At 44.0% G+C, this 22,383-nt stretch overlaps 1 protein-coding gene and 2 long non-coding RNA genes across 6 annotated transcripts in view; 2 read left to right on the top strand and 1 right to left on the bottom strand.

Moving 5' to 3' along the window:
• Positions 1 to 4,329, top strand: part of LOC138757696 (uncharacterized) — a 35,079-nt gene extending 30,750 nt beyond the window's left edge. Inside the window, exons 1-3 of one of the 2 annotated variants that reach the window (XR_011353837.1) lie at positions 1,338 to 1,401; positions 1,949 to 2,091; positions 2,301 to 4,329. This is a non-coding gene — a long non-coding RNA (uncharacterized lncRNA). Of the gene's footprint in view, positions 1 to 1,337; positions 1,402 to 1,948; positions 2,092 to 2,300 lie in introns of those variants that run through there. The other variant, XR_011353836.1, reaches the window with a different exon arrangement.
• Positions 1 to 8,210, bottom strand: part of LOC138757693 (ethanolamine-phosphate phospho-lyase-like) — a 50,657-nt gene extending 42,447 nt beyond the window's left edge. Inside the window, exons 1-2 of one of the 2 annotated variants that reach the window (XM_069925407.1) lie at positions 7,945 to 8,210; positions 1,244 to 1,362 (exon numbers count right to left, since the gene is read on the bottom strand). In XM_069925407.1, coding sequence (XP_069781508.1) covers positions 1,244 to 1,362; positions 7,945 to 8,003 — 178 coding nt within the window. In that variant the 5' untranslated portion in view covers positions 8,004 to 8,210. The remainder of the gene's footprint in view (positions 1 to 1,243; positions 1,363 to 7,944) is intronic. The other variant, XM_069925408.1, reaches the window with a different exon arrangement.
• An 11,834-nt stretch (positions 8,211 to 20,044) lies between these two features.
• LOC138757694 (uncharacterized) overlaps positions 20,045 to 22,383 on the top strand; it is a 41,701-nt gene continuing 39,362 nt past the window's right edge. For both annotated transcript variants that reach the window (XR_011353831.1, XR_011353832.1), the window contains exon 1: positions 20,045 to 20,291. This is a non-coding gene — a long non-coding RNA (uncharacterized lncRNA). The remainder of the gene's footprint in view (positions 20,292 to 22,383) is intronic.

Here is a 22,383-nt window from a genome sequence, read left to right as displayed (position 1 = left end):
TGGTTCCACTAGATTAAGCAGAAAACCTGTAACAAAATGTGTAGTTTTTCAGCATGTAAATACTCCTTCAGGATGACAGTTGATGGCAGATTTGCTTCTGGACAGAGTCACTTCAGATAAACCTCCATTCACATCTGTTGGAGTTGATTATTTTGGACCCTTTGAACTGAAATGAGCACTAAGTGCTGTGAATCCGACTACTCCTTTCCAAATGTGCATAAATTCGATACCTACGTTTCCTCTCCAATAGTTTCTTATTACTGTTGTGAGGCTCACTGGCCTATAATTTCCTCACTTCCCTTCTTGTACACAGCTATAACATTTGCTATTCTCCAATCCTCTGGAGCTTTGCATTTGTGTGACAGAATATAAAGAATTTCACCAAGGCTCTCAATCTCTTCGTTTGCCTCAATAACCTGGGATATGTCCCATCAATCCCTGGAGATTTGTTCACCTTAATGCTATTTAAAAGAGCAGCACCATGTATTTCTTGTTGTCAAAATAACAACACATTAACATTCTCCACACTAAACTTCCTTCCACTATTTTCCATGTTCTTGATGAACGTTGATACCAAATACTCACTTAATGCTTCACCCACTCCCTCTGACTCCAAGCAATATTCCATCCTTTGACCTTGAGGGGACCTATCCTTTCATTATTAACCCTCTTGTTTTTAAAGCAAGTGTAAAATGCCTTGAGATTTGCTTTAATCCTGCTCACCCTCAAGATTTTATGGCTTCTTCTACTCTTCCTAATACTTTGTTTGGGCTCTTTCCTGCAATCTTTATATTCTTCAAGGGATCTGTCAGATTTTAACTTCCTAAACCTTGAATATACTTATTTTTTATTTTTGAATTCTTTTGATTCATTATCCCTCTTGTCATCCAATGTTTTCTTACTTTGCCATCTTGGTGCTTCTTCCCTAATGGAACATGCCAGTCCTGGACTATAATTAGCATTTCAGTTGTAGACATGCCAATAACAGTTGCTCCCAATTAACTACCCAAGCTCCTGCCCAATGACATAATTTGCCCTCACCCAGTATCCTATTTTCCTATGAGATCCAGGTTTATCCTTATTCATCATATGATGAATCATGGATTTAATAGCAGTTCTGAGCTGAAAGGATGTCTGGCTTATTCATCTCATTCCTTTGAATTTTAAAATAGGTTCTTGAACACCAAACTGAACTTCATATCTCAATTTACAGTGTATAGAGTTTCAGACAGAGGATTCATACCATGAGCTACGTTGTTAATGCAGTCCAAATACTTCTTGTTATTCTCATCATATATATACTGGCCCTGGCCACGGACTATCTTGAGTGGGTTGTTTGAGAAGAACAACTTGCATGATGGCCTGAATAGCAAAAAGAAAAGGTTAAAAAGCATACTTACTGTAAGTGTTTTGAATTTAAAAAAAATTGGTTTGAATGTAACATGACACGTTACATAGCATGAGAGACTTTTCCTGGTACGTGGAGTCTTGAGAATGAGTCAGCTCTTCTTAAAACAAAACAGTTATTGAACTATATTTATGAGAACTGTGAGGAACCCTAGACTAATTTGCATTTATTTTAATCAGACTAATAAGGCAGATGGGCAATGAATGGGAATTATTATTATCATAGAAAGATAGGTATGCAAATCACCATTTCAGAGTGTAGAAACCAGGCTCAACAGGGGAGATGCAAAAGAAGATTTGTAATATTTATTAAGGAGTCTAGTACTACTGTAATCAAGAAGGACATCCGAGAAGGCTCTTTAAATGAGGGCATACAGCTAGAGCTCAGGAACAAAAGGGAATGATCACTTTGCGATAGGTAAACTGCAGGCCTCCTAAAAGTCAATCAGAGAATAGGCTGTGTAAATAAAGCTCAGAAATCTTAATTGGGCTGGGGACTTCAATTTCCCCAATATTAATAGGAATTTATTTAATACAAAAGGTGGAGAGGTGCTGGAATTTTTAAAGTGAGTCTCGGAGATTTTTTTGAGCAAGCGTGAAGATACGCAAGTAATTGAAGTGTCTGCAGGAGAGTGTTTTGGAGACCAGTTAAGGATCGAAGTAGCAATCTGTGCATGGAACCAGGTAAGTGAGTTTTTTTTTGTTTATTTAAAAAAAAATTAAATTGAATTTTATATATATATATTATATACATGCACACACAGCAAAAAGTGTAATAACGAGAAAAATATGCTGCACAGGTACAGAGTAATTATGATGTATCTTGGAATAAAAATGAACATCACAATTAATAATAAACAGACAATTGAATATTATATCTCTTGTTCCTGCAGAAAAGAAACAAAAGAAAAAAGTCTGTAACTAACGAATCCTATATCTATAACCCCTAAACTAAAAAAGGAAAGCCACTGGGACGCCTTAAACCACCAAAAGGGAAATTGCCTTGTATGTAAATAAGTAAGTTCAGGAAGAGACTACAAACGGTTCGTATGTTGCATACAAAACAGTAAACCACTGTATTATTCATTAAACATTAAAATATTCCATAAATGTGTGCCACATTTTATTAAACTTAACTTCAGTTTTCAAAACATTACATCTAATCTTCTCGAGGTTCAAGCATGATAAGGTTTGGGTCAACCATTGTGCATAACTGGGAGGGAGTTCTTAGCAAAATAGATCTTTTAGCCATTAAAGTAGCAAAAGCTATCACATGGCCACATTAAATAAAGCTGTAATGGGATGAGGTTGAATAGTAACTGAGAAAATACAGGAAAATGCATTAAAAATTTCCTTCAATAATGCTGAACAGGACCACAACATATGAAATAAGGAAGCATCCCTATTACAACATCTGTCACAAAGGGTTGATAATAGGAATAACCTTAGTTAATTTATCTTTGGATAAATGTGCTCTATGTACTAGCTTGAATTGAATAAGTGAATGACGAGCACAAATTAAAGACGAATGGGCCAATTTTAAACACTTGGTCCATATATCCTTAGAAAGAATAGTTTGTAAGTCACTCTCTCAAGCACTCTTAATTTTATTCATAGAAACGCAACACAGATTCAAAATTAAATCTTTTGACAAGGATTTAACAAAAAAAAGTGAGGTAAGTGAGTTCTTGTACGAGTAGAAGGATATTGAAATTGGAAAGTTCAGTGAGGGGACCGTGAAATTTTGGGATATGTTATTAAAAAGGAGGTATAAAATGTCAGTGCATTTTAAGGTGGATAAATTCCCAGAGCCTTATGCTACAGAAGGGAAAGAAGGACATTGCTAGAGCTGTGATAGTGAACTTTAAATAATTCCTGACTGTAGGCAGAATGTCTGATGACTGGAGGGGAGGAATAATGATCATCAAGGCTAGCAATGGCGATGAAAGCTGCAAGGCTGCAACCCTACCAGCTGTGCCATTGTGCTGCAATGTATGAGAGGGCAGAAGACAGGAAACAGTGAAAAGAAGTTAATAATGAGAGAAGCTTGTGTACATGTTTTAAACCTATATTGTGATGTTGGGGGAAGGGGATGTGGAGAGTCTGAAAACTCTAGCAAACTGAAGTTTGGACCCATGAACTAGAGGAAAATCACGAGTGGAACACACAGACCCATGGCCAATGGATCTTGCCTGAGTAAATGGTTACCTAGAGCACATCATTGCTGCCTGTATCAAACTGGCAAAGCTTTTGAACTCACACTGCCTCATAAGATGACATCGGACCTACATTACAGGAATTGCAGTATGGCAGCTAAAGCACTGGCATCACGAGGAGTGTGTGGGGGTAGGGCGAGGGTGCAGACCGCACAGGGTGACACCATCAGAGTGGGTGACGCCAAAATGACTGCCTATCAAATTCTGGTGCAGTGTTTAATCAGAAATTTTTAAAAAATAAAAATATCCCTGTAGTTAGTTATAACAACAAAAAATATTTTTCATAAGCCCAGCTTACATGTATTAATACACCTACAAAACTCTATGCTAGTTTACTTTTTGTAAGTTCTAATGCGCTCCAGTCAGAGCTGTTATTTACTACACAATTACAATGAGATGGTTTCATCTGCACATGCTATAAGCACGCACTGTTGTTTTCGTTGCTCTTGCTGGTGTTTTTATAGTCACTGCTTTTGTCAAATTTTCTGGTGTTTTAGCTACAATATTGTGGTAATTAATGTTTGTGAACCTCTATCAATAACTGTTTGTGAATGAAGTAGTAATTAAAGAAAAAAGAGATAAATCAAAAACGGGCTTCTGCTCAGTTATTAATAATGTTGCAACTAATAATGTTGTAATTCAATGTAGAAAGATTTTACAAAACAATTTTGTTGTTAGTAGTCATATAATCTCAGTATTTGTCAACAAGTTCTACATTAGGCCATTATTGATTATGCAAACATAATCCATTAATGTATCTTATGTAACAATAAAGTTTTAACATTAAAATCAGCATAATTTTGATGTAGATCTTAAACGTTTTTATTTCAAATTCTATTGTTTTCTTACTGACTTTTCACTTTAGGCACATAAAACGATGCAAATGCAAATACATTTAGGCTGTGTGAATGATATTGTAATTTAGAGGTGTCATTTGAATTTTGCTAGTTGTTTATCTCACTACCATTGCCATTACACTCAGTGATTACACAGGAATTACAATTTACTGGTAACACTAGTACAAAAAAACATTACTTACGATTCTGTATGGGTCTGGAACAGGAGGAGGTCCGTTGGGGGGGTGGGTGGGGGGGGGAGGTGATACCAATCCTAGTGATACTACTGAGCTAAAGTAGAGCAACATTTATTCTAACTGAATAAATAATTCAATTCTAATTAATTCCAATTCTGATGAGGGGACTTTGACCTGAATTGTTAGCTTTGATTCTCTTCCCACTAATGCAGCTGCTATTTCCAGCATCAGCGATTCTTAACATTTTTGTTTATTTGAATTGTTTTGCTGCATATTTTAATGAATGATAAATAACAAAGAAGTCAATTATAAAATTAAACAATCTGGTTATGCTGTAATCTGTCAACTACAGCCACTGAGCTGGGCTGACAAGTTTTGTGAGGAACCTTCAGGTCTATTCAACAATATCTAGTTAACCGCACAACAGATAACACATGAGGAAAGTGTTGGGAGAAAATATGCTGGATGTGCCTTTTAATGAAAATATCCAACTGGAAAAAATACACCTGAAGAAAGAAACTGAAATCCTCCCTTACAATTTTCATGCATATCATTAACACTAAAAAGATAAATTTTGGATTTCTAAGCATCAACTCCTTCCAAAATTATGGCAGATGCAAAGTGAGAGCTAATGATTTATAGGTGATCAGGGTGTCTGGTTACAAAAAATATTGGGTGTCCTTTATGTATAAATTGGGATCTTAATACCAATTCAAAGTTATTCGCCAGATGTGCCCCTGAAGTAATGTGTGTCTTCAAATTTGTTCAGCATTTTTAATGATCTAATCAACATATTTAACTGTTTCTCTCTTGCATCCAAAATTGTACAGGCTGCAGGGTACATGTTGGCACATCCTGGGTGTTTTGTACATTATGGTATGTGTGTCAGGGTACTGTTGTGTGCTTTTTCACTGCCACCCAGTCCTCAGGCATTCAGAAGTAAACCTCAAAGAGTCATCATTATCTTCCTCAATGCAAAGGTCATGTGAAATGAAAGGATCAATCCTTGGGGGCAGATGGCATCCCTACTGAAGTTCCAAAATTTAGCAGAGAGGGTCTTTGGACATATTCACTGGTTCATCTCTCACATCTGAGAAGAAGAGGGAATGCCAGGGAAATTGACAGATGATGTAACAAATTCCACAATATGACCTTTGGCAAAAGGAGACATTGGTCCTCTAGTCCACAATGTTCTGCTGTCTATGGAAACCTAATCCTGAACAATCTAACATTTCCGTACCTCACACCCATAATCCTCTATTTTTCTTATCTCCATGTGCCTGTCTAAGAGTTTTTAAAAATGTCCCTGTTGTACCAGCCTCCACCAACACCCCTGGCAATACGTTCCAGGCACCCATAACTCTCTGAGCAAAAAACATACATCTGCCATTTCCCCTAAACTTTCCTCAACTCACCTTAACTAGATATCCTCTGGTATTTGCTATTGTCACACTAGGAAGTAGCTGCAGGCTGTCCACCCTACCTAAGCCCCTCACAATTTTATATACCTTGATTAAGTCACTTATCATCCTTTGTTGTTCTGAAGAGAAAAGCCCTAGCTCTGTCCACCTTCCTTCTTATGACATGTTCTCCAATTCAAGCAACATCTTGGTAAAATTTTCTCCGCACTCACTCCAAAGCATCTACACCAGTGGTTCTCAACCTTTTCCTTTCCACTCACATACCACCTTAAGTATTTCCTATGCCATCAGTGCTCTGTGATTGTGATTAGTAAGGGATCGCTTAGGGTGGATTATGGGTGGGAAGGGAATCACTGCTCTAGACCAAATTGTTACTGAAATATTTTGCCTATAAAAAATTGTCATTGGTCCATTTCCTTTGGAGTTATCTTTGGAAGAGTGGTCTGGTATGTGTGTTGACAGTGTTACGAAGTTAATTAACGTATAATTTTGGTTAAGTATAATTTTTTTGCATCAGTTGTACTTAGCCCCTGAAAAATTGAATATGGATTCAGTTAATCAGATGTGTGTTTTCGGTGTGGTGAACAGACAGGCACTTTTTTTTACATACAGTGGGGGAATGTACAAAAGTTAGACCTTTTGGGGAAAAAATTATTAAATTTTTGTGAGATTTATTCAAGATAGATCTATATGTTGATCCATGGGTATGTTTATTGGGATATATGAATACATTAATGACAGGTTTGCAAGTGGAGAAACCTCAAATTGCATATATACGTTTGGGGCTGGCAGTAGCTAGAAAATGTATAGCTGTCACTTGGAATAATGATGTGGAATTGGGTATACAAAGACGGCACAACGAAATTCAATCATGTATTTATTTGGAAAACTTATAATTTGTGGAATAATTATTCTTTTTTTGTTAAAATGTGGAGTTTGTATTTGGAGTATATGGGTTTGGATGTTAAGTAAAAGGATTTTTATAACAAAAGATGTAAAGAGATGGCACACCACGCAGCAACCTGTTAAAATTGTGTTTTTTTAAAAAAACTCTGGGGGTGAGGGTTGTTGAGGGTGGGTTAGGTGGTGGGGGTTGGTTTTTTTTAGTTGAGTATATTGTATATGTTTACTTTGTAAAATTTTCCAAAAAAAAAGAAACGTGCACATTACGAGTCAATGAGGTTCCATTAAAATAGTGGTTTTAAAACTTTTTCTTTCCACCCACATGCCACCTTAAGCAATCCCTTACAAATCACAGAGAACCTATGGCACAGGGAATACGTGAGTGGAAAGGAAAAAAGGTTGAGAACCACTGATCGACACCTTTCCTCTAACGAGGAAATGCATGGTCTACATGGTATACTGGAGTACTCCCTCCAGTCTATGTCTGAGTCATGTTACCAGCTCCAGGGAACATAGAGTTGCTACCAATCTCCAAATCCATTGGCAGAATAAGCAAGGGTGGCTTTCCTGGGGTCTCTCTCGCAGCAGCAGATTAATAGATGCACAGAGGAAAGACTTGAAGGACGTTCCCAAAGCCTTCCCGAGAGGAATGGACACGATATCACGATGGGAATCGCTAGGTCATCACGGCTGAATATGGAGGGGGAGAACAGTGCAACCAATCCCGCAATCCGTTCACTGACCGGGGACATGGTCATGTCAAGGGCAGAAGCGCGTCCACCCGACCAGTGGTCGGACCTCCGCTGGTCGCCTCAGACGGGCAGTGGAAACGCCACCATCCACCCCTTCCCCAGGCTCGCCTGAAGGAAGGGAGGTCGCAGCTCCCGCAGCCACCACCCCCGGAGAGGGGTGCGATCGGGACCGAGGAGGTGGCGGCGATGGGGCCCCACTTCTACACACTCACCCGATGTGCCGCCGCCTCAGCTCCAGGGTGCGATCTTTGGTGAACAGCTCCGAGGCCATCGCGCCGGCTCTGCGCGCCGCCACTGCGCCCACTTCGCGCTGCACCGCCGCTCCGCCCGGACACCTCTCGCCGCCCTCCGCTCCCCTCCTCTTTAGCCTTGGGTAAACAGGTCGGTGACGTGTCGGACTCGGCCACCGGCTCCCAACCGCGGGCTGTCAGCTCCTCCTCCTTCCACCCGCGCCCTCGGCTGGGGCGCCTCCCTCCCCGCTTCCCCCGCTCGCTTCGGCACAATTCTGTGGGGCAAAGAGAAACCTTAATCTGAACGTTATTGCAGCCACCTAAGGGGTTGAAGCAAACAAAGCAAAGCACAGTGAATTGACAAATAAAACGTCACCCAAGTTTACTACTGCACTAATGGGATCCGTCCAGTCCACTTCATGCCTGCATCTCGAAGCATCTCCTTGCCCGCTCACTCATCCTATCCCTGCCTCATCTTCCCCTCCTTCACCCTCCCCTCCCTCACCCGCCACTCCCTCATCCTTCCCTCCCTCATCCTTCCCTCCCTCACCCTCCCCTCTCCTCCCTCAACCTCGCCTTTCTCATCCTCCCCTGCCTCATCCTCCCCTGCCTCATCCTCCCACTCCCTCATCTTCCACTCCCTTATCTTCCACTCCCTCATCCTCTCCTCCCTCATCCTCCACTCTCTCATCCTTCCCTCCCTCATCCTCCCCATCTCTCATCCACCCTCCCTCATCCTCCCCTCCCCCATCCATCGGCATGGGTCTTGTAGTCCATACAAAGGTTCAGCCGCTCTGGCAGTTTTATTCAGCGCTGAGATCTCCAAAGTACTGCTGGCTGTATCGTTGGTTCCAGTGGTACGATGGCTTATTTGCTTGGCTGGGTGTTGGAGGGGTGAACAGTGTCTGTGTATACCGGGTCCTTTGAGGGGTGGGGAATTTGTTTGTACCAGTAGGGGGGGGGTGGGGGGTGGGGGGAACATCCCAGTGGGGGGAACGCTTGGGGGGCTGTGTTGGACGTGTGATCACTACTTTACCTGTCAGGGTGATCCCTGGAGCCAACTAGTTACTGCCCAGGGATATCAGGTTCACCTCCTGTGCTGGGGTCCCTGCTCGTGCCAGGTCCCGGATGGACACTAGATTGTTCCATTTTTCTGGGTACATTACCAGCACATACTGGGGGTTCACATGCAGGAGGTCCACTTCCTCCACCAGTGGGTCCACCTTGTGGGTTCTAACATGCTTCCAGAGAACCACTGGCCTTGGGGTCGTCAGCCAGACTGGCAGTGTGGTTCCCAACACCGACCTCCTAGGGAAAGAGAACAATTTTTCATGGGATGTTGCATTAGTTGCCATGCAAAGTAGGGGGCTGATGTTGTGCAGTGCTTCTGGAAGGACCTCTTGCCATTGGGATGTGGCATCCCTTTCAACTTGAGGGCCAAAAGGACTGTCTTCCAGATCGTATCATTCTCCCTCACCACCTGCCCATTCCTATGGGGTATGTAGCTGGTGGTTCTGCTCGTAGCTATTGCCTTTGGAAAGGAAGTATTGCCACAAGTCCTCACTCATGAAGGCGGATCCCCGGTCTCTATGAACATAACTGGGGTAACTGAACAGAGTGAATATTGTATGGAGTGCTTGAATGACCGTGGATGTGGTCATGTCAGTGCAGGGGATGGCGAATGGGAAATGTGAGTAGTACTTCCTGAGCATTGTAGAAGAGATGTTCTGATTCGTGGACAGGAGGGCCCCCTTGAAGTCCATGCTGAGACATTCGAAGGGGTGAGTGGCTTTGATGAGTTAGGCTTTCTCTGGTCTGTAAAACTGCAGCTTGCATTCTGCACAGACCCAGCAAATGTGAGTCAGCTCCCTGACTTCCTGCACGGAGTACGGGAGGTTACAGGCCCTCACAAAATGTGACCCTAGGGTGGCCAGAGGCTATCATGGATGGCATAGAGGTGATCAACCTGCACCCTAGAGCAGGTTCCCCTGGACAGGGCATCAGGTGGCTCATTGAGCGTACCAGCTGGTACAAGATCTCATAATTGTAGGTGGACAGCTCAATTCTCCACCTCATGATCTTGTCATTTTTGATTTTACCCTGCTATATATCATTAAACATAAAAGTAATGGCTCTCAGGTCCTTCAGCAGGGTGAATGGTTTGCCGGCCAAGTAGTGCCTCCACTATAGCGTATGCATCCTTCTCAATGGTGGAGTGGCTGCATTCAGGGCCTTGGAGGGTGCCTGTCTGCTTGGTTCAGTGTGGCGGTTGGAGGCAGCACTTTCCACTTGGAATGGGACGGATTCATCAATGGCGTGCATCCCCGCCTTGGTAATCTCATCCCTCATCCTCGAAAGCCTTATGGGCCTCTGCCGAAGGGGGGGAAAGGTCATGGTTTTCACTAGGGGTTGGGCCTTGTCTGCATATTGGGGATCCATTGGGCATAATACAAGAACCCCAGGCACCTTTTTTAAAGCCTTGGGGTTCTGTGGCAGAGGTAATTCCAGAAGGGGTTGCATGTGGTCAACATGCTCCACCAAGAACCCCAGGATTGCCAGCTGCTTGGAGCTAAACATACACTTTTTCTTATTGTATGTGAGATTGAGGTCCTTTATGGTGGCCAGGAACCTCTACAAGTTCTCGTGTGTTCCTTCTGGTTATGGCCGCTGATGGTGACATTGTCCAGATATGGATACGCAGCCTTTAGTTCATTGTTATCCACCATGTGGTCCATTTCCCTTTGGAACACCAACACCCCATTTGTGAGGCCAAATGGAACCCGTAGGAAATGGTAGAATTGGCCATTGGCCTCAAACACTGTGTACGGCTGGACTTTTGGGTGAATCGGGATTTGGTGGTACACCGATTTGAGGTCTATGGAAGAGAAGACCCTATACTTGGTGATCTCGTTCACCATATCAGCTTTGCGGGGCAAAGGGTAGGCATCCAGTAAGGTAATGGTCTGATTATAGTCTATCACCATCCAGTACTTCTCCCCTCTCTTCACCAGAATTACTTGCACCCTCCAGGGACTATACTTGGTTCTATCATGTCCTCCTCCAGCAGCCGCTCCACCTCCATCTTAATGAATTCCCTGTCCTTGGGACTGTATTGCCTGCTCTTAGTGGCCACAGATTTGCAGGCCAGGGTGAGGTGTTAGAACAGCGGCTTAGTCTGCAAGTTGGGAGCTCGGCCCAGCGTTTGGGAGAGTGATTGGGCATCTTCGGGGGAGAGGAGGGATGTCCGGAATTGGTTATTACTGATGGAGAGGGGGGTGGGGGCCATCAAACTGCATCAGTACACCCTTAAAATAGCACTGGAAATCCAGCCCCAATATGACGGGTGCACAGAGGTGGGGCATCACCAGCAGTCTGAAGTTCTTATATTTGGTGCCCCCCACAGTTAGGGTCACGGTGCATCTCCTGCAGATTTCTGCAGAGAGGGATTTGGAGGTTAGTGCTACCTTGCACTTGGCTGGGGACATGGTCAGGGAATAATGTTCGGCCATGTCTGGGTGAATGAAGCTCTCAGTGCTTCCCGTGTCAAACAGGCAGCCAATGTTTACCTCAATGTCCATCATCAATCATCCTAGCTGGTGTGGTCTACTCTGGTTCAGCACAATGGAAGCTAACGTCAGCTCACTGTCCGAATCACTGCTGCCATGTCATTGGGTTGGCTGACTCCAAGATGGCCACCAGGAGATTATGAAGATGACCGCCCCCATGGATCGCACACGGTGGAGTCCAGAAGTGAAGCTGGATGTAACATCCTTCCGTGTCGTCACGCCCTTGGCCCTGAAGTTCGGTTCTCAGCAACCTGAAATGTCGATGAAAGTGAGTCCACCCAAGATGTCAACATGCGTCATGGTCCACATGTGGCACTGCTAGAGAGGGGCTTAGAACGATATACCCTGGAATTGTGTCCTTTCCTCTGGCAGTTTGAGCAGGTCACACTATGAGCCTGGCAGTTCTTTCATGGGTGCTTGCTTTGGCTGCAGTAGTTGCACCTCGTGTGCTCGCCCGTGGCAGTAGCAGTCAGGGGCTCCGAGTCCCAAATTGACACCATCCGTTCTCCCCACCTGGTGGCCGTGTGGTCTGCTGAGTAGGCCTCCATGTTCTTTTGGGCAGTTTCGGGCCATCTGCACCACTTCCTGTAGTGACCGATCGCCTTTCTCCAGGAGTTGTTCCCATATTTGATGGGAGCAGAATCCAGCAGCTAGCCTGTCACGGATGAGCTCCTCCTGGTAGATTGCCGCAGTCACATCCTGGCACTCGCAGTCTCATCCTAGCTCCCACATGGCTCTCACAAAATCATTGACTGACTCACCCAGGCCCTCGCATTGGGAGCCAAGATGGAAGTGTACATGCATCGTGTTCCTTGGGGCTCCGGAGTAGGGCCATTAGCTCTTTGTATTCAGTGCAGTCATGAACTGTGGTGCACTGAGCTAGCAGCAAGCAAACACACACTCAGAAAAGACTGAACAACAGGCCTTATTCCAGTAAAAGTCTGAACACCAGTTCAAGCCTTGGTGGCTCCCTGGGTGACTGACTCATTTGGGGCTAGTTCAGGCCGCTAGGAAAGGGGCTCTCTGGAGGGGTGGAGGGAGGAGGTCAGCTCCCAAATTCTGGATGGGCCAAGGGTACCCATGGTAGGGAGGTTGGTTTGGGTAGTCATGATGCTGGGGGGTGGGGCTCCTGCTGGTGCTAGATCCCTGGTCAAGACGGTATCCTCACGGCCACTGGGGTACCTGATGTTGGTGTGAAGGAGGAGCACCTGCTCGACCAGTGGGTTGGACTTGTGGGCCTGCACGTGTTTGTGGAGGAGCACCGGTCCCGGAGATGTGAGCCAAGCTGGGAGTGAGATTCCAGTCGCCGATTTCCTGGGGAATGAGAAAAGGTGCTTGTGAGGGGTCTGATTGGTCACCGTGCATGACTCGGTCATGGTCCAGACTTCTTGAACTGTGAAGGAGGGGTTCTGGGACTTGATGAAATGGTACAGGTGTGTGACGTCTGGGTGACAAAGGGAGTCGTGTAGCACCTACAATTGGTTGGACTGCACGCCAGCGCAGGTCCAGGACAGGGCATCGGGGAAGTCGTTAAACTCCTCAGTCTGTACTGGATGTCATAGCTCAACGTAGCCAGCTTGACTTTCCTGCGCAAGATCTTATTGTTCTTGATCTTGCCCTTATAGGTGGTGCTGTACATAAAAGCCACTGCACATTGTTTGGTGAGGAGGGTGAACCTCCTGCCTGCCAGGTAGTGGCGCCAGTGGCGGACTACTTCCACGATCGTCTGGGCCTCCTTTTCAATGGCGGAGTGCCCAAATTCGGAACTGTGGAGGGTCCTGGAGAAGAAGGCCACAGGTCGCCCCTCCCCACTTGGTTGAAGGTGGCCGTGAAGGAAACATCAGAGGAATTGCACTCAACCTGGAATGGGGGGTCCTCATCCATGGCATCGTGGCATTGGTGATGTGAGCAAAAGCTGCTTGCGCCTCATGGGGAGTGGAAAGTTGGTGGCTTGGGCCAGTGGGTCGAACTTGTCCAAAAAACAGGGTCCCACTGGGAGTAATAGGAGAAAACCCTAGGCACCTGTGTGGGGGGTAGGGACAGTTCCATTAGTGGACGCATGTGTTCTGGGTTTGGACCAATGTTCCACAATGTACCCCAGGATGGCGAGGCGGGTGGTGCTGATCACACACTTCTCTTTGTTGTAAGTGAGGTTCAGCTCCTCGGCTGAATGGAGAAATCTCTCCAGGTTGTCATCATGGTCCTGCTGGTAGTGAACGCTGATAGTGATATTGACCAAGTACGGGAAAGTCACTCTACGATTGTGCTGGTCTACCATGTGGCCCATCTTCCGCTGAAAACAGAGACCCCGTTAGTGACCCCAAATGAGACCCAGTGGAACTGGTAGAGACGCCCATCTGCCTTGAAGGTAGTATATGGTTTATCCTGGGTGTGGATAAGAAGCTGGTGGTAGGCTGACTTTAGGTCAATTTTCAAGAAGACCTTATAGTGGGCTATCTTGTTGACCACGTCAACTATTTGGTGTAGACATCCAGTTGGGTGTACCGGTTTATGGTCTGGCTATAATCGTTTACCATCCTTTGTTTGCTACCCCCTTTTACCACTAGGTCTTGTATTTTTAATCCCCCTCCCCACCCCAATACACCAGAAACACCAGTTGCAAACTTCACAAAATCCATTGCATTTGGAAAGCATAACTTTCCTTTCATAAACCCATGCTAACTTTGCTCAATTCAATGAATGTCTTCCAAGGTTCTACTATTGGATCTAATGTAATGGATTCTATCATTTTCCTTATTACTGACAGAAGACTTACCAGTCTATAATTTCCGTTTCCCCCCCCTACAAAGCAACACCCATGGATTGGGGTGTGGCAAAGAAAGCAAATCATAACCAAATAAAATAATAAAAAATTCCCCAAAAGCACTGTTCGCAATTTAATACCATACATATATATCTTCAGTAAATCAAATCTTGATTCTGAATTATTGCCAACACACAAAAAATCCAAAATATTCTTTGTAACTCAATGTTATTTATAGATATATAAATATATCCCTGAAAGAATAGCCAACATAAAGAGTAAACACCCAAAAGATAGAAATTATTAATATTACTTTAACAGACGTAAGACCTAGTCCAAAATTGATATGTTTTTACTTTCAGCCGAAATACAAGGTAGAGTCCAAGATGTTGAATATAAAACAAGATTGTTATCAGATCACTCACCCTTACGGCTAACAATTGCATTGGAGGATACTCCAATTGAAGGATATAGATGGAGACTTAACCACATCTTGCTAAAAAGACAAAATTTTAGGCAATTTATAGAATAACAAATTAAAATATATTTTGATATGAATGTAAATTCTGTAACAAATAAATTTATATTATGGGATGCAATGAAAGCTTTTATTAGAGGGCAAATAATGTTATACAACTAAAATCAAAAAAGAATATTACCAAGATATAGAAAAACTAGAAAAAGATATAGTAAGTCTAGAGAAAGATTTAATGAAAGGAGAAAATATAGAAAAAAAGAGAATATTTTCCAGTGTCCATGCAATTCTGTTAGAATTTTATAGACATTTTATGAGATTCCCACTCATTCTTCTTACTCCAATGAATGAAGGTGTAACCAGCCCAACGTCCCCTCACATATCAGTCCTCCCATCAAGTAATCACATGAGAAAAACTTTCTTCCATCCTCTCCAGCATAAAAAACATCCTTCCTCAGACAAGGGGACCAAAATTGCACAAAACTGACGTTCCCCTAAGGCAGTAGACATCTGCAGTAAGATATCCTTGCTGCTCTGTTCAAACCTTTTTTACATTGAAGCTTTACTTATAATTTGTTTTCCTGCAGCTTGCTACACCTGAAATGTTGCTTTCAGCATCTGGTCTCATCCAAGTATTATTGCATCTCTCCTTTTTTCCAATTTTATAATCATTCTTTCTAATTTTGGAACTCAAGTGGATAACCTAACACAGTGGTTCCCAACCTTTTTATTTCCACTCACATTCCACTTTAAGTATTCCCTATGCCATAGGTGCTCTGTGATTAGTAAGGGATTGCTTAAGGTGGTATGTGGGTGGAAAGAAAAAAACACTGTTTTAATTGTACCTCATTGACTTGTTATGTGCACAGTTTCAAAGGAAATGGGCCAATGACAATTTGTCTTGAGCAAAATATTTCAGTAATAATTGGGTCTAGAGCAGTGCTTCTCAACCTTCCCTTCCCACTCACATACCACCTTAAGCAATCCCTTACTAATCACAGAGCACCAATAGCACTGGGATTACTTAAAGTGGTATGTGAGTGGAAAGAAAAAGGTTGGGAACCGCTGGCCTAACATTTATCCACATTCAACTACCTCTGGTGTGCATGTCTACACATTCAACTGGTTAATATCACCCCAGAGGTTCTTTGCAACGTCCACATCTCACATTTGCTTTCCCTTTACCACCCTCAACTATTTCATGTTTTTAAAAAGTTGGGGATGTTATGTTTTATTCCCTTTTCTGAATCAATGATATAACTTATGAACTGCTGGGCTCCAAACACATTATTATGATCTCGCACTAGTCACTGCCCAGTGAAGATACACATTTATTCCCATTCTTTGCTTTCTATCTGAGAACCAGTGATCAAAAAGGGTATATTAACCCCAATGCCATGTGCTTCTTGCACATGATGTGGGACCCGAGTAAAACCTTCTGGAACACCAGAAACACCACATCCATTTGTTTCCTTTTCTGTTTTACCAGTTGCAAACTTCACAAAATCCATTGCATTTGGAAAGCATAACTTTCCTTTCATAAACCCATGCTAACTTTGCTCAATTCAATGAATGTCTTCCAAGTTTCTTCTATTGGATCTAATGTAATGGATTCTATTATTTTCCTTATTACTGACAGAAGACTTACCGGTCTATAATTTCTGTTTCCCCCCCCCCCCCCCTTACAAAGCAACACCCATGGATTGGGGTGTGGCAAATATATCCCTATTATTTACAAAAAGGATGAAGTAATAGGGGTATATTTGCCACACCCCAATCTGTGAGTGTTGCACTGTAATCTGAAGAATTTTGGAGGATGATCACCAAAGCATCCATTATTTCCAGAGCCAATTCCTTGAGTACCCTGAGATGTGAATTATCAAGCTCTTGAAACTTGTCAGCCTTAAGTTTCCCCGGCATAATTTCTTACTGATAGTTATTTCCTTCAGTTCCCCCTTCTCTCTTGACCTTTGGCTCATGAACATATTTGGGAGGTTATATTTGTCCTTCTGAAGCTAGCCAGTGTGTCCCATTGGGTGCTTTGAATGGGAGGTTTCTGAGTTATGCGGAGAATGTAAAATACCCTGGCTAGAGAATTATTTGTGGAGTGGAAAAGGGCAGCATTGACAGCGATAGCTTCCTGCCCTATTAGATTCCTCTGATGTGCAGAATGGGCAGATATCCTGGATGACTGGCCCATGCCCAATTTTCTGAATGGACCCTAGAGACTGGGTCAACGTTGATGCAGTAAAATCATTAGCTAGGAGAAAATTAGATTCTCAACATCATGCACAAAGCAAGAGAGAAAATCAGATGCAACATTTAAGTTTGATGAGGCATTGGGAGTGAATTTCTATTAGAGATGAAAGTGTGGATGTAAGGTGGATGCTTCCATAGTTACCTTGACGATCTTCCCACCCTGACGCCTGTAAGGATACCATTTGATTCTCTCAATTCCTCCATCTTGGTCGCATTTTCCCCCAGGATGAGGACTTCCATGCAAGATCATCAAAGACATCTTCCTTCTTTAAACAATGTGGCTTTCTCTCTACCACCATCAACTCGGTACTCACCTGCAAATCCTCCATTACCCACATATCTGCTCTGTGCCCCTCTACCCCCACTCACAACAAGGACAGGATTCCTCTTGTCCTCACCTACCACTCTACCAGCCTCCACATTCAACACATCCTCCTCTGCCATTTCTGCCACTTACCACATGATTCCCAACACTAAACATATTTCCCTTTCCCGCCCTCTTCACTTTCTGCAGGGACTGCTCCCTCTGTGACTCCCTTGCCACTTCTCCCTCCCCACCCATCATCCCCTTGGGGCCTACCCCTGTGAGCACAGGAGATGATCCACTTTTGCTTATATCTTCTCCCTCACCACCATTCAGGGCCCCAACACTCCTTCCAAGTTAAGCAACATTTCACTTGTGAATCTGCAAGGGTCATCTACTGCATCTGGTACTCCCATTGTGGTCTCCTCTACATCGGGTAGACTAGACACAGACCGGGAGATTGCTTTGTTAAGCACCTTAGCTCTGTCCACCACAATAGCATGGATCTCACAGAGGCCACTCATTTCAATTCCCCATCCCATTCTCTTGCCGATATGTCTGTCCATGGTCTCATGCACTGCCAGACTGAGACCCCCTGCAAATTGAAGGAACAACACCTCATCTTCTGACTGGACACATTCCAACTGGATGGCATTAATATTGACTTCTCTGGCTTTCATTAAACCCCCACCCTTCCCTTCTTCCCCTGATGTATCTCCATTCCCTGTCTCCTTTCCCACAGATGTAATAAATTCTTAACTCAACCCAATTAATCCAATTAACACCTTTTGTTGATCTAGATTCCTCCCTATTGTTTGAATTCTGAGACTTTCTGCTTCTAGTTTATTCTGCTTAGTCCTTTTTTTTAAAATTTTTTATTTTTCACACCATAAATCACATTAGCCATGATATACACTTTTTCTTTTTCACACATATACAGTGACTTTTCCTCCCCCCCCCTCCCTCCTCCCAAGCCACCCCCCACCCCCCCCCCCTCTTATTCCTTGAAGAAGGGCTCAGGTCCAAAATGTCAGCAATATATCTTTATCTCCTATAGAGGCTGAAAAGAACAGCTGAGTTCCTCCAGCATTTCAGTATGTTTTTACAGCAATGAATATCAACCAAATAGAATTTGCACATACGTTCATTTTCTTTCAAAAATGTTACAAAACTGGCTTTCAAAATGCCCAACATCCATTGAGCTGCCCCATCTGCTTGTGACATGTGTGTCAAACGAAGTCAAGTTTATTGTCATGTGATTGTACAAGTACAACCTGATGAAATAATGTTCTCTGGTCCTCTGTGCAAAACATGCAGATACACAACCTGCCATAACACACTTACAGGCAAATGATACATATGCAGAACGAGTATTTTATCTATAAAAATAAATAAATGAATATTGTTTTGTACAAAATAGCATCTCAGATGGTTAGTGTGAGCAGTTCCTCTGGTCGTTCAGCATTCTCAATGCCCGTGTGCAGAAGCTGTTCCTCAGCCTGGTGGTGCTGGCTCTGATACTCCTGTATCTCTTCCTCGGTGGGTGCAGCTGGAAGATGCCGTTTGTAGGGTGGAAGGGGTCCTTAATGATTTTGCATACCCTCTTCAGATAATGGGGGGGGGGGGTGGAGAAGGGAGGTTCCAGTGATCCTCTCTGCCACTCTTATGGTCCTGTGGATTGAACTTCAATCCATTTCTCTGCAGCAACTGTACCACACTGTGATGCAGCCAGTCAGGTGCGATAGAGCTCCTGTAGAAGGTTGACATGATGGTGGTCAGGAGCCTTGCGCACTTCAGTCTCCTCAGGAAGTGCAGTCCATGTAATGAAATTCTAATAAGGTGACATGACTCTGAATAGGCAAAGGTCAGTTTAAATGAAATTTACTGAGAAAGAGGCTTGATGCATCCCTTGACCAACTTTTATTTTTAATAACCAAAATAAATGCAACTGATACCCAAATTTAAAACCAAAAAAAAACAAAAGATGTTGGGAACAATCTGCATGTCAGGAGCATCTGTGGAAAGACAAAAAATTACCAGAGAGGTGGTGACAGCATTGCATAGTTTGCCAACTTCAAACCACTAACTTCAGGAGGCTAGCTCTTGGGCAAAGGCAGGGCGTGCATGTCAATTTGTCTCTCAATTATAGAATTCAATAGCCGAGTTGGAGGCCATTCAGTGAAGACCAGTGAAGTCACTCAGCCTTTATTACACAAGGGCATCAATTTATGGTGCTTCCATCTCCTTCCATTTTTGGAAGCACCTTGGAAATACCTAGTTGTTTGGCTGGCTCTTGGATGTCACTTTGTTACACCCACAGAGAGCTGTTGGGGATTTACCATGACTATTGACCCAGGTTCCCTTCAATTCCTTGAGATCTAGATCTCCAATGAATATGGTACGTTCACCTCTCAGGAGCAATCAATCAAGTGTTACAGAGTTCTGTGTTGTGTTTTGGCCTATGTTTTGTGTGGTTTTATGTTAAAAAGTGACAGTTTGCTTAGAGAGCCAAGGTGAAGGTGGACTTCTGAGAGAATGGGAAACGGACTGAGCATGTGCAGAAAATGATTTAAAAATTTCTGGACTTGGATGATAAACCACCACTGGGGGTGCTGTGGAGTGGAATAAGGCCCAAATCATGAGTCATTGTCTGGAAGACAGTTTAGAATGTTGGGATTTCAAAAAGGGATGAACATTCCAAAGGCAGCCAGGAGGATTTGGGCCAAACCATTGTTCCTCCCTCTGCAAGCAACACGAAAAGACAACTTCAAATTTTGTGCTCTCTCTCTCTCTCTCTCTCTCTCTCTCTCTCTCTTTCTCTCTCTCTCTCTCTCTCTCTCTCTCTCTCTCTCTCTCTCTCTCTCTCCCTCTCTCTCTCCCTCTCAAAGATCTTTTGGCTTTAGTTTACCAAACAAACTGAATTTTGTTTATGATCTTTGCTTCAGATGAGATCGAAGTTTTGTGAGTCGTGTTTGTTTTGTGTCAAAGTTTTTTTCTGTGGGCTGGTTGGAAATATAACTTAGACTTTAATTACATATGTTATATTTAGGCTGGGGAATTTATTAGTTTTACACTGTTATAGAAATTTGCATAGTAACCAGTGGCCATTGTTATAAAAGGGGGGATTTTGAATTAAAGTTTGAAGGTGAATTTTTGTTTATAAAGTAATTGTTCATCTTTACCCCTGTGTGATATGCCTTCATTGTGGTTGCTGGTTTGATCTTGTAACATAATTTGGGGGATTCGGCTGGGATCAAACCAATTTGGAAGCTTTAGGGTGATTGACTTATGCTTAGTTATCAGTCATCTAAGTGTAACTCAACCTCCAGCTTGAAATTAAAAATAAATGATGGTTGGGTCACCCTCCGGGGGTCTTCCTACCTTAGCTCCTCCCTTGATCCTTCCCATGTGAACCCTGGCCATAAAGGTCGAGTCCCCTCTCTTACCCGCTCATTTTTCCTAGCCTAGACCCAGGTCAGCAGTCTCTTGCTTAATAAAGCCTATGGTTTCCCTCAGTCTTCTGTCTACATCATTATTGAGGTATCGATAGCAACCAACAATTTATTAAGCAAGATTTTAGAACTCTTCAGATATAGAGAAATTGCTGCACCCCAAAAGGCTTAAAGTAGACCCCCAAGTCCCGGGTGAATCAGTACTCTTCGAGCAGTGGGTGAACTGTTTTAATAATTTCCTTGATGCTACTGTGGAGGTGGTCGACTCAGACGAGAAGAAGCTCAAGATCCTTCAAGCATGAGTCAGCCAGAAGGCCTACCTGACCATCTTAGGCTGTCCGACCTACACTGACGCAATGGCTGTGCTGCGAGCGCTCTATAAACCCAAGGTGAACTCAGCCTACTCCCGTTACCTGCTGGCATCCCGAAAACCACAGCCTGGTGAGTCTGCTGAAGAGTTCATCCGGTCCTTTGTCACACTGGGAAAAGATTGTTTGGGGGATCTCACGGGCCTGGGCACGATATCGCTGAACTAGTGTGTGGAAGAGCTGATCAGAGATGCCTGTGATTTGGGGTTGAGGTCGGACTACATCCGGCAAAGTCTCCTTGAGGAAGACCCGCTCCCTCTCAAAAATGCCATTAAACTGGTCAGAACTCTGGACTCGGCCCAGCACCAGGTGGTGTTGATCACGGGCAGAAGCGGGCCAACCATATATGTTCCACCACAAGGGCCATCGGCCTGGAACTCAGCATCGGGCATCAGCGACCCAACTGTGGCTGCAATCATACCGACCACGTCGTTGAAGTGCAACTTCTGCGGGCAGGCCAGGCATGTGAGGCACCTCTGCCCCGCAAATGGAGCGACGTGCTCAGGCTATGGTCAGAGGGGCCACTATCAAAGGGTCTGCAGGTCCTGATCGCAGCCAGTGAGCAGTGCAGCAGGCATTGCCGAAGAGCTTCCAACGCTGACCGTGTGCAGGGTGAGTGGAGCGCCATCTTACCGGTCACCGCTCCCAGAATCGGTACCTCGGCCTACCATGCTAGCGACGTCACTTACCGCCACCTCGACTCCACTTCTGGCTTCTTCTTCATCCGATGCTGTGTGGCCAACATGGAGGTTGCCATCTTGGGAAGGCCTCCCTACTGACGATGACGATGAAGAAACGCCACTCCTCGCTTCAGTGACACTAAATCAAGCCAGTCCTCTCATGATCTCGAACTCAATGATGCAGATCAAGGTGAATGTACATAAAATTAACTGTCTTTTTGATAGTAGCAGTACGGAAAGCTTCGTACACCCTGATGTGGTCCAGAGACTCTCCCTCCCAGTCCGACCCAAGACCGGGATTGTTTCACTGGTGGCCAGGGACAAACAGACGAGTATTTGGGGGTTCTGTATAGTGTCACTGACGGTGGGGGGGAAATGTTATAACAACTTTGTTTTACTAGTCATGCCCTACCTCTGTGAGCCGATCCTCCTAGGCCCTGAGTTTCAGAGTCAGTTTAGGAGCGTGATGATGGCATTCAGAGGCCCCCAACCACTGTTGACCATTTGCAGCCCTCAGCATTCGGGTGACCATCCCCGACCAAATGGCCGGCCC

This window comes from Narcine bancroftii, chromosome 3, assembly GCF_036971445.1.
Source record: "Narcine bancroftii isolate sNarBan1 chromosome 3, sNarBan1.hap1, whole genome shotgun sequence".
Classification (NCBI taxonomy): domain Eukaryota; kingdom Metazoa; phylum Chordata; class Chondrichthyes; order Torpediniformes; family Narcinidae; genus Narcine; species Narcine bancroftii.
This window is presented reverse-complemented; position numbering and strand designations above follow the sequence as displayed.